This window comes from Dasypus novemcinctus, chromosome 1, assembly GCF_030445035.2.
Source record: "Dasypus novemcinctus isolate mDasNov1 chromosome 1, mDasNov1.1.hap2, whole genome shotgun sequence".
NCBI classification, from domain to species: Eukaryota; Metazoa; Chordata; class Mammalia; order Cingulata; family Dasypodidae; genus Dasypus; species Dasypus novemcinctus.
Window position 1 is genome coordinate 135,336,579 of NC_080673.1, and position 12,966 is coordinate 135,349,544.

Genomic DNA, 12,966 nt, shown 5'->3' on the forward strand with positions numbered 1-12,966 from the left:
AAATGTAACATTTCTCATATTTCTTCTCATTAAGAAGAAAGCATACAATCTTAGCAAAACTTTTAATAAATATGGTTGTTTAAGCATTAAAGGAATAGTTTTTAGAACTGTTGTTTTGCCAAAATGCTTCATTGCAGAGAATGTTATATGAGGAAATAATTTATATTTAGTATGAGGCCAATGAACCTAATTATCAAAAGATAATTTACGTGTGTATATATACACACTCCTATTCATATATAAATCCTTTACTCACAATAGGTGCTTCATAAATACTTTATTTGTAGAAATAACAAGGTGTTTTTAAGCATATAGACTAAAGTTTTCTATTCCTGTCTTGTCCTCAAATACCAATTAGTGACATTGGCCTCTGTGAATGCTACCATCAAAATATTCTCAATCTGAAAGTCCAAACACAAATGCCTCTAAACATAAATACCTCTACATAATGCTACTCTGAAAATACTTTATTTAAAATACACATTTCCTTTTAGAACATAGTTATCAGGGTAAAATGTAAATTCTCCAATATTGTTTATTAATATTCTTTAATGGTCTATAATCAAGACAAAATACTAGATACATTAGCTTGATGGAAAGGTCAAAAGATATTAATTCATTATTCTGCTAACTGTTCATATTATTAGTACATTTTTTTAAAATATTTATTTCTCTCCCCTTCCCCCTTTCCCCCCCGCCCCAGTTGTCTATTCTCTGTGTCCATTTGCTGCGTGTTCTTCTTTGTCCACTTCTGTTGTCAGCAGCATGGGAATCTGTGTCTCTTTTTGTTGTGTCATCTTACTGCGTCAGCTCTCCGTGTGTGCGGCGCCATTCTTGGGCAGGCTGAACTTTCTTTTGCACTGGGTGACTTGCCTTATGGGGCGCACTCCTTGTGCGCTGGGCTCCCCTATGGGGGGGACACCCCTGCATGACAGGGCACTCCTTGTGCACATCAGCACTGCGCATGGGCCAGCTCCACACAAGTCAAGAAGGCCCGGGGTTTGAACCATGGGCCTCCCATGTGGTAGGCGGATGCCCTATCTACTGGGCCAAGTCCACTTCCCAGTACATATTTTTAAAAAGAAAAAAAAAAGTCAAAATCAGGCATATTTGGGTTTAAATCCTACTCCAAATCACCCAGACAATCTCTGAGCTTTAGCTTTCTAATATATAAGACAATGGGATACTAACTTCCAGGGTTGTTGTGAACATTACAGAAAATAATGCCTTGTACATTTAAAATGCTCAGCATGTTCTATATACCTTCAGTATTCTCTATGAATGTGTTTCAATGTGGGCATAACTACAGCAAAAATAAACAGTAATTCAAAGTCAGAATTCATGGCCAAAGGTTACTATTTATTATTTTTTTCTTATAAACATCCTTCAGTTTCTTTAAAAAAAAAAAAACCAAAACCTAGAATTAAAATATTTCCCAAACCATCACATACAAGTTTGTATACATTATTTATATTTCTCAATCAAAACATATTACAGACTTTTTGACATTCATTATACCCTTTTAAAATAAGAATGTAGCAGTTAAACTTTGATCAATAATAACTGCAATTTGAGTAATCTTGGCACAGATAGCTTACAATATAGAGCCTCTTATTGCATTTCATAGTTTAGACTTTTTCCCCTTCCAGCTACTTTAATATGCAGAGAAAATGCCTATCTCCATGAGCAGGACCCCTGTTTTTATGAATTCTTTTCAATACATGCACAGTGTGAATGGTGCCCGTATGCTATCATTACATGACACTGAAGTATTCTTCTGCTTTTGTACTCAGAAATTATTTCTACTTAAATTCTAAGTGTTCTTATATCTATTGTATTCCCTGTCAACCTAGATTTCATGACATTGTTCCTAGTGGTAATTTTAACTAACAACTTAAACATACAGGAAAAGTTCAAAGAGAGCAAAAATAAGCACTCCTTACAAGATTAGTACCCTTACCACTCTAGTTATTGATGCATATACAAAAATAACAAATACAAAATAGTGGCTGTAAAAAATTATTTCCCCTGAAAATAGTCATCTCTGAAGAACAATTTAAGGAGCAAAGTTTTCTTAAATGAAAATGCACTTTATTTTATAACCTGCACAATTAAGTATTTCAGAAAAAAATAAAAACTAAAGTGTGCAAACCTGTAAGAAACAACCCCTCTATAAGAATTTAATATTAATAATACATGAAAGAAAAATTAAATACAAACAAAAAATTTAACTTTATATTACTAAATATCTCAGCTTCAAATACCATTTAAAGAAAGCTTGTCAACCAAAACAAAATGTTTTATTAGTTGCATCTGCCAACATTTCAGCTAAAACATATGTATTGACCTTACTTTGGAATCATTAACAATGAAGACTGGCACAATCAACCCAACTGTTTTGTTCTGAAAGTGGAAGGGGTAGAGGAAAGGAATGGAGAGATAGGGAAAGTCAATAGCAGCAAGGAAGCAATTTTACCTCCAGGAAGATGATAGGTAAACAAACATACAGCTGAAGAAGGCCGGGCCAGTGATTTTACTATCTATCTTTAAAAACTTTGTCCAAAGTTTTGTACTGGATAATACTATACATAAAAAAAGAAATTTGAATCACACTCGCAAAACTGAGAGTACTCAACATTTTAATCTGTATTTTCTCTTTAATTAAAATTTGTTAAGTACAGTTCGGCTACCAGTAGCAGACATGGAACACAGTTTCACACCTTCAAAATGAATATTTCTCTATGATTAGCTTATTAGAAAAGTCTTAAAAATTAAAATCATCTACAGTTAGAGAATTTTTGTTACATCTTTACTATTAAATCTTGAGGTAGCTTTACCTCTAAACACTTACCATCTCATTCCTAATTAAACTGATAAGCTGATCAACAGTGATTCCTATTGTAAATCTTAACATTATGACAAAACTCTGGTATTAAAAATTATTTTAAGAGTGGTCCTTAAGTCTCAAAAAGAGATAAGTTTCCCTCTTTTTAAACAGTCACATTTTCAAATTACAATTTCTGGTCCCACATACTTATAAAAGATATATAAATGGCTATACAATTCTAAATATTTTAGCTGTGATATGTATGCTTAAAACTCAGCATTTATTAATAGGTACAATTTATTCCTATTTCTTTGTCCAATGGTCTTCAGTTTTTTATTCAGTTTTTTACTGGTTCATTTGAATGAACATTTGAATGTTTTAAAAATAATAAAAAAGACAGGTGGTAAAGGCTGTTGGCTATTGTTTCTTTAAGCTACTTCTATATTAAATATTGTACCCAATTTTCCATACTATTTTCTCAATCAAAACTGCCCTATCATAGTCAAAATAGAATTCAAAAAGTTATTAGCCAAAGGAACAATAAAAGAGAAAACAATTTCTAGAGAAAGACCTTGATTTTTAAAATTATTTAACTCTAAGGTAGTAAAACTGAATTTCTTAAAAAGTAAAACCTATACATCCAAATGATATCATTCCCTACAAAGTCCCCTTCAAAAATCAGGAAACTGTTCCTTTATTCAAATGATGCCACCAATCCACAAAACATTTCTCTTCTGCAAATTAAGATCATATAGCACATTGTTTTAAACTGTTCTAATTGTTTAGTTTTCAGAAAACTGCCAATTCAACAGAACTGGATTGATGTATAAGATGCATTACACTAAGGTGGCAAAAAAGTTTTTGGTGCAACTAAAATGATGAAATTTATTTTCTTGCATAGTCATAAACTGATTTTCAAGGCATCTCTAAAAGAATTTGAAAAACATTATTTTTGCAGTATAGTTAGAATAAAAGTGCTACCAAGGGAACCACTCTGAGGATCAACTCTCATTTGGATATTTAAGGTACTGTATGGCATGTTTATAAGAAAGCCCTGCAACTTAATAATTGCATCTCACCGATTCTGTCATTTCAGTGGTTATCAAAACCTCTCTCAGAGAGGGAGTAGAAAAAGGTATTAAAGCCTTCACCAGCTAACACATGTTTAGTGTTTTAATGTAGTCTAATGTCATGATCTTTATGAACAAAAAAATAATCAAGTTAGCAAATGAAAGCCAGTCGCACTAGCTACTGCTAACTAAAAGAATTTTACTTTTCCTATTAATTTCCCTCCACCACCACTATTCTGTCATTTAAATAATTCATAAAACTTGCTTCATATCAACAATTAACTAAACATTGTGACATTCATATTGTGTTAATTTACAACTTTATGTTTTATGTGGAGTACTTTTATCAGAGGATGAAAAAACCAACTTCTGCTTTATACCCTTATATAAAGAGCAAGGGGGAAAATAATTACCTGAATTATTTATAAATTAAAAAGATCTAGGAAGCGGATGTAGCTCAACCACTTGGGCACCAACCTGCCACATGGGAGGTCCCAGGTTCAGGTTCTAGTGCCTCCTAAAGAAGAAGAACAGATACTGCACCTGCTGCAACAACTAGATGCAGCACCCGCCACAGCAAGCAGATGCCACAAGCCAACAGACACCACAGCCTATGGGGAGCAGATGTAGCTCAGGTGGTTTGGGCACTCACCTCCCATGTGGAAGGTCCCAGGTTCAGTTCCTGGTGCCTCCTGGAAAAGGCGAGCAAACAATGAGCAGGCAGTCAAAAGAACCATCTGGGGGTGGCGGAGGGGGGAATACATTAAGAAAAATAAATAAATAAACCTTTTTTTTAAAAAAAGATCTGTAGAGAATTCAATAGGCATAATTAAGTTCTACTGTATACCCAAGCATCGATCATTATTTTATAAAGGGCATATTTGTTACTTTCATTGGAAACAGCCAAGTCAAAGCAATTTTTAAAATAAATCAGGAGGAGTGTTTGCCTACTTGTAGCATGTAACCTCAAGTACAATGCCATGCCTCTACCTGGTGCGAACTTCTATATTTTGTTCCCATGCATACACACAGACACACACACACACCCACATACACACATATCCTTAACTCACAATAACTCTGATGGAAGGAATACTCTGAGGCAGGCACCTGAGATTCTGTATACTGAAAACAACTCCTATCTACATATGGTGGAAAAATAAATTGTACTTTAAAACATTAATCTGCAGAAACATTTTCCCATTTTTACAGTGTACTAGTGGAAAAGCCTTATGTGAGCACAAACAATTTTCCACTGTTCTCTCTACAGTTGGTTATTGCAACCCTTTATTATTAGGTTGTTATAAAGTCAGATGCATTATGGAAGAGATTTGAGTACTGTGTGCTTCATTTTCCCACACAGACAGGACTCAAAATCACTTGACAACAATTTTGTTTCTGAACCAACCCATAGTGTTGATATTATCTATATGGGATACTAACAGATGTGTTTCAATGAAATCAGCTAGCTCTAACTAAACTTTAAGATTAAGCCTTACCAATGAGTATCCAATATATCTGCCTCTGCCAGGGCTCACCTACTAGTTTCTACTTTTACTACTTGAAAAATGATGGCTAGCAATGAAATGGAGAAAAAGGGAATACCTAGAGATCATAACAGTAACGACATTAATTCATATCACTGCTCTGCTTAGTGATGGTGAAAACAGTTTTTAGTTTATACAATTTCAGAGCAAGCATTTCTATTCTACAAAAAAAAACACATTTATTTTTAACTGGAAGGAAGTAGTTAATAAGAAATGACAAAATTAAACTGGAAGTCTGAAAAAGTATTTCTTAAAAATAATTGAAAAATGTTAATTATTTTTAAAACTAAATTTCTGGACTTGTTACTCATGGGAATAATTTATTAGAAAGTCATGGCAAATAAAGCTTAAAAGCTAATAACTCCCAAATAAGCATTTTTTCATTGTTTAATATAACTGTAAAGAAGAAAGATTTCTTCCACACTAGAACAATGAGAAGTCATAATGCTTCAAATTGGGCCAATAATAAGCAAATGATGCACTGTATCATTTTAAAATGACAGGCAAACACACCAGCTCCATTCATTGAATGGAAATGCTGAAAAGTGATTCATTTCCCTAAACTGTTCTTAAATTCCATTTTTAATGTCTGTACCTAAAAATTAATAATTTACTTTTAACTCCTCATGGAAGTTGATTCCTAAAAGGAAGTCTCCAAGACTCTGCTTAAAAGTAATAGATTAAAATCTAAATGCCATTTTATTCAAGGGTTTAGGACAGGGTTTTCTTGAACTTGACTTCTTACTCTATACTTAATCCCACCTCTAACCTCCCATACAAACTAACCCGTCAACCAAACACACACACCTATCCCCTCTTCTTCAAAGTAAAAGGGGATTCTGCAGACTTATGGCTCATTTGGCAATTGCTAAGAAACCTCACAGTTAGGGATCAGCTCCAAAGATGGCAATTCTATATATAACCTGAAATTTTATACCTATAGTGCTGTTAACATGTAGAAAGGAGCCACAAAAGGTACTATATTCGAACATCCTCAAATTTCAATATCACGGATATCAAGGAATGGAAAAAAATCTGGTTGTAGAAACTTTTGTTGAACAGAATATATCACCAACACTATCAAAAATAATGCTAAATTTTTTATGTTCTACATGCATACCTTTACAAATTGTGTTTCTTAAATGTAGTAAAAGCTGGACAAAACCAATTCAAGTAAATTATGGCTTTTATCATAGATATTTTAAAACATGCATCAGTAAGTGCCCTAGGTAGTAGTTCTAATATTGTTTTGAGATGGCAGAGTTCTGTCTGTGCTTTGCACCTCAGAAGTGAGCCTGCCAAGGCACTTTAAAAACCTAAATCTTTCGAGGACTTCATAAATGGGCCACAATTTACACAACACAGAACCTCATTCATCAGCAGTTCAATCAATAAACATTTTCTTTCAACATATAATATTACCAAGAACTCCTCGAATAACCAAATCATTGTAGAAAAAAAGTGTATGGCACTAAGACAAAATTTATGCCTATCAAAGTTATAGGAAATGGTTCTTGGCTGCCTCTAGCAATAGCCTATGACTTCATTTATTCAGAATAATGAAAAAAATCCAAACCAGCCCCTCAAAACTACAACAAAAACAACCCAGAAAACACAACAAAATACAACAAAAGTCCAAATACACTCCACACAGTTTCATTTGAGGAACAATTTGCACAGCTCTGCATTCTTTTATCTGTCCTTTGAGGTGAGTTTTTCAATCAGTTCTTGGAGTGGTGCAAGTTCTCTTCTATCAATAAGGTTGAATTCCTATGCATGATAAAGAAGGGCAGAAGAAATAGTAAAAACATTATTTGTATTTCATGTCAAAGCAGATTTCCATTAACATTTGTTGAATGACAGCTAGCTTCTAAAGTAAATAAGTTTGTTTTTTCTCCTATTCACTAGCTCTTTGCCCTAGAAAAACTCACTTAACCATTCCAGTAGTTATGTAATTTTCATATGTAATAGGATGAATCCCTCTACATCATAAAATTATTATTGTATGTTAACTATTTCATGTAATGCCTACCTGGCACAGAGTAAATGCTCAATAAACAATAGTTGCTGCTGCTAGTAGTACTATTGTTATTACTGTCCTCAAAGCACTACTACTACCCCCATCACTAATGTATTTTAAAAAGGATAACCTAGACACTGTTTAAATATACTCAACTAAGTAAGGACCAAAAAACTAGCACTTCAGCCAAACTTTAGCACATGAAGAATAAAGGCCTGGTCATCAATTAACATAAAAAGGCTATTATAAAATGTGATTTGAGAATAACATGAACAATGTGGAGACTACAAATGATTAATTAAAATCCCCCAAAGCACTGATATAATTTGTGCTTCTTCAGAAGTTCTATCCCTGTTATTCTGAGGTTTCATTTTGAATGTATTTTTCCTGAACTACACAAGAAAAGGCTAGTAAATAGAGGCTGTCTACATTTATGATCTTTTGGTATTCTGCCACAGTGGAGCATTCTGCACTTCCAATTTTGCTCACTTTCTGGCATCTATCATATGCCAATCATTAAAATAAATACTAGGGAGAAGCACTAGGAAGCATTCACAGCAGGCTCACCCATAAATTTGTAGGGCTCAAGCCAAGAGCACAAATGGATGCATATGATATGGCTAAATATTTAAATTTTACATTGTTAATAAGTTGTCAAAATATGTTCTATTCTCCTATCTTGATAAATATACCTCCTCAGTGAGTAAGAAGGCAGGTTCAAATTTAGAATTCTCAGATTCCTAAGGTTCTGCACTGGAAAGCAGTGAAATGAGAAACTGGAAAGTAGTGAAATGAGGAAAGCCAGCCTCAGGTCCCTGGCCCAAAGCATACCTCCAACCCCCATTTCCATCCCATACCTCATGGGACCTGACATATATAAGTACTGATACCTGCCTAGCACATCTGAGCAATGTCCACACCTCCCACACAAACAGCCTGTAAGTGGCTACCCCTCAGGCCTAGAGGTATACATACTAGAGATGTGACTTGCCCTCAAGAGAGCAGACCCAAGGAAAAGATTTGTGCAGGCCCCAAAAATGCACATGGGCCATGTGGGCAGGGAATTCTGAGATCTCAGGTACCCACATTGCACCAGAAGGGTTCTGAGTAGGTATGTTCTCGGCCCACAGATTCTTCACTCTGTAGGGAGGGGTGCAGTGGGAAAAGGGCCAGAGCAGGGTCTCCTAAATTGTGGAGCCCAGGGCAGGGCCCCCTTTCACCCAATAAAAAGGATGACAGTATAACAAATGGATCTGCCGGTAAAGGAGCTCAGTGTTATGAGATATGAATAGGATCAGTTGCGGGAAATGCTATGTATCAATCTTCTACTATTTGCTAAGAGTTGGAGAATAAAGTATTCCTTAAGATCACAGGGCAAGGTAAAACTTGGGAGAATATCCTCTCCTAAACTACCAAAACCTTGTTAACAATCATTCTGTCTAGACCAAAGCACAGATATAAACTTCAGGCTATATTTCCTTTGCTTCTATAAGTGTCTATAGATGGGGTATCCTAGTAAATTAATTGTTGTGGGCAACAGTTTTAGCAAGTTACACTCCTAAAATTTTTTATATACATGAAACAGACATAAAATGTCTGCCTTTAGTCTGAGAGGTGTGTAGAGGGAAAATGGACAAATTTTCCTTTCATGGAGATGGTGGGTGGGGAGAGGAAGGCATTAATGTGTCCCCAGATAGACAAAAACAACAGAGATGGCTTCTCCTGTCTACCATCTCCCCTTCTCCCTCCACTGGGGAAAAAAAACAAAAAACTGGTAAACTCATTCATTTCTACCTTTTTTCACTCCTGTTTGCTACTTCTCTAATTATTCCTCCTCATTTCCATCACTAAGACCAGTTCGTCAAGAACTAAACAAACAGAAGGAAGGGGTAGTGAATTACAAAGTAAGATCAGAGACTAAAGGAACTCTGGAATAAAACATTCTTTTGGACATTCCTTCTCCTTCAGACATGATGAAAGGCCCTAACTTTTTCATATGCTGAATAAAAGTTATTCAGAATATGGTTTTAAAAGGAAAGGAAAATAGATGTGACACTAAAAAGTCATTTTCAGGTGAGTAAAATCTAAAACAGATCTAGGTTAGATGGGAATGGGAGGTTATGGAGAGTGGGAAGAAGGCTAAAAAGCTTTTAAGAGACCAAGTATAGGGCTCACAAACTAGCCATGTTCCTTATTCAGCCCTTCCATTTTAGCCTGTAAATTGAAGCAATCTAAGGTGAGACTTTTTAGATCCATTTTAGACTTGTATACCAAATGCTTGGCTACTAATGGGATTTAAAAAACAGAAGGCCAAGTCTTTATCATAATGGCAAGTGAAAGAGAGGATACAGACGACAGATATATGTGTGGTAAATTGTTTTGATTGTGTGGGTACATGGGTCACGTTAGAACTCTAAATAAATGCTTAAATTAAGCATATAAGCCTTCCTAATCCAACTCACCTGGACAAAAAAAATAAAGTGCTTGAAAGATGTATTGAGATGTGCTTCCTCCTGAAGTTGGATCACAGGGTCAAAATGCTGATGATAAATGTGAGCATACACTCTAAAGAGGCGTTTGAGTATAGTTTTTGCCACAGACATGAAATTCTTTGGGAATGGGACACCTAGTAAATAGATAAACAATCCCTTCTATTAAAAACAATACATGAAAACAAGGCAAAATGAGTTTGTCAGCAAATGGCAACAACAATCACAAAGACAAGGATGCAAAGAGGATATATTTATGAAGTTACTTTTTTATACATCCATTGTACCTTTGAGAGGTTCTGAATGTATCGTGAATGAAAATGAACTTCATTTCTTCCATGGAGAAAAACCTAGTCTTCATTATGGCCCTCTATGCCTCTAACGTTAGCCACCAGTTTATTACAAAAGAAACTGGTATATATATATATATGTCTAGGAGCAGAGCTAACACTCACATTCAGATCCTCAGATTTATTAACATCAAGTCTCAATACAAAATTTCCTTAACACAAATAATGCAATAACTATGTTCAGTTTTATTTAAAATGCTCACAAAATACTTTTATACTTTTTATTATGGAAATTATTTCATTACTGCTTTAGGTCCACATTTGTCCTGGAATTAGCTGATGTCTCTGTTTAATCAGGTTCCTTGTTTTATGAATTAGAACACATTTATGGTACTAACAATATAAAACTAGAAATAAACAAAAATACCACATCTTTTGTTAAAGTAGCAAAATAACCCAGTCTGCTGACAACAAAAGTTTCAGTTTTACAGGGAAATAAGACACACCAAAATGAAGGGATATTCTACAAAGCAATGGACCTATACTCTTTAAAAATACAAATGTCGTGAAAGACCCAAAATTACTGAAGTACACATATCCCAGATTAAAGGAGGCTAAACAGACATAACTGAATAAAAATGAGTATCAAATATTTCTTTTGCTATAAAGGACATTACTGGAAAAATGTGAGAAAATCTGAATAGAATCAGTGTTAATTTTCTGATTTTAATAGTTGAACTGTGATTTTCTAAGAAAATATACCCTGACATGTTTATGGGTAAAGGGCATCACGTATATCATATACACAATTTATTCTCAAACAGCTTAGAAGTGTGTGTTTATGAGTTAGAGGTGGGGGGGATATAAAGCAAATATGGTAAAATGGTATCTAAAGAATCTGGGTGAAGGATTCTTTCAAATTTCCTGAGTCTGAAATTGGGTCAAAATAAAAAGTATAAAAATATATTTTGAGAGTTAAAAAAAATAAGGTGAAGGTGCTCAATCAAAACCACAATGATGAATATAAATCTGTCAGTTCTAAAAAGGAGCTCTCTTATTACAAAGCCTCCCACACGGTTAAAGGATTCAATAAATGTGTTTAAAACAGTCCATACAAACAGCAACTATTTACATTGCTCGCTCCTATACCACAACCATCTTTCAAAAACTAAAAGGAGGCTCTCTATGCCGAGGGGGGTCTGCACCAAATCTTGGTTTGTATTTCTGTCTTTCTCTCCCATTTCTCAGCAAGCTATGTTCTTTTCCCCATTTCCCAAATAAATTCTTTTTATTGGCCTAACTGAAAAAAAATAAAAAACAAACCTAAAAGGATAAAATATAGTCCAAAACGTTGTTTACTTTTAGAAGAGCAAATTCTTTACAAAAAGAAGGTGGCAGAAAACACAGTGATTAAAAGTTTGATAAAGTAAAAACATGAGTTCTCTAGGTGTAAATAACTTCCACTTGAACAAATCTGCCCTTAAAAACAATATAAAATTTTTATAAAACATTCACTTTGTCTATAACATGCTGAGGAAGCCCTCAAATTTTGTTTTATTCTCATATTAGTTGACTTCAAAATCTGTAAGATTATGACTTTGTAGGTCCTTTTTGCCACAAATATATTGTAAAATTGGATATAAGCCACATAAACTCTTCTATAAATAAGAAATGGATGTAACTGTGGCAGATGTTATTAGCTACCTATCCAATAACAATTCTTTCCTTTTCCTGTAATACAGGCCAGATTTTATTACTATCCTAATACACTGATCTTCTCATTGATGATGTTTATATTATTATTCATGATAACTTGGAACGAAAGAGAAAGAATACTTTTAAATGTCTAAGATTAGAAATATTTTTATACATATGGTAATCTGGTATGATTCCTGGAACAGAAAACCAATAAACCTCGATGTAGGGGAAGGGGATATGGCTCAACAGACAGAGCACCCGCCTACCATATAGGAGGTCCAAGCGTTTGATACCCAGGGACTCCTGGCTCATATGGTGAGCTGATCCACATGCAGTGCTGCAGCGTGCAAGGAGTTCCACCCACGCAGGGCTGCCCCGCATAAGGGTGCCCCCCATGCAAGGAGTGGCCCCTGTGCAGGGAGAGCCGCCCTGCGCGAAACCGCAGCCAGCTCAGGAGTGATGCCACACACATGGAGAACTGATGCAGCAAGATGACACAACAAAAAGAGACACAGATCCCCAGTGCCGCCTGATGAGTATACAAGCAGACATAGAAGAATACACGGCAAATGGACACAGAGAGCAGACAATGGGGGGACAGAAATAAACAAACAAATCTTTAAAAAAATAAAAAAACAAAACCTCTATTTCGGACTTTTTATTGAAAGGGCTTCTTTTTTTTTCTTCAATGATTTATTTATTCATTTCTCCCCACTCCCCTCATTGTTTGCCCTTGCTTTGTCATTTTTTCTTCCTTGTTTCTTTAAGGAGGCACTGGGACCTCTGATGTGGGAGGGAAGCACCTAATCGCTTGAGTCACCTCCATTTGCTGCGTTGTTGTGTCTCCCATGGTTTTCTTCTTGTGCCTCTTGTTGCATCATCATGTTGCATCAGCTTATTGTCTTGCTCACCTTCTTTAGGAAGCACTGGGAACCTCTGCTGCTCCCTGTTTTTTTTTTAAGATTCTATCTATCTATCTATCTATCTATCTATCTATCTATCTATCTATCTATCTATCTATTTAT

The 12,966-nt window shown here is 35.0% G+C and overlaps 1 protein-coding gene and 1 long non-coding RNA gene across 3 annotated transcripts in view; one reads left to right on the top strand and one right to left on the bottom strand.

Annotated features, from left to right (window-relative positions):
• Positions 1-12,966, top strand: part of LOC131278528 (uncharacterized) — a 40,311-nt gene that overhangs the window by 11,870 nt on the left and 15,475 nt on the right. The gene's annotated exons all lie outside the window — the stretch shown is intronic.
• Positions 1,339-12,966, bottom strand: part of MOB1B (MOB kinase activator 1B) — a 100,528-nt gene continuing 88,900 nt past the window's right edge. Inside the window, exons 5-6 of one of the 2 annotated variants that reach the window (XM_058297336.1) lie at positions 9,927-10,090; positions 1,339-7,214 (exon numbers count right to left, since the gene is read on the bottom strand). In XM_058297336.1, the coding sequence (XP_058153319.1) occupies positions 7,137-7,214; positions 9,927-10,090 (242 nt within the window). In that variant the 3' untranslated portion in view covers positions 1,339-7,136. The remainder of the gene's footprint in view (positions 7,215-9,926; positions 10,091-12,966) is intronic. The other variant, XM_058297342.1, reaches the window with a different exon arrangement.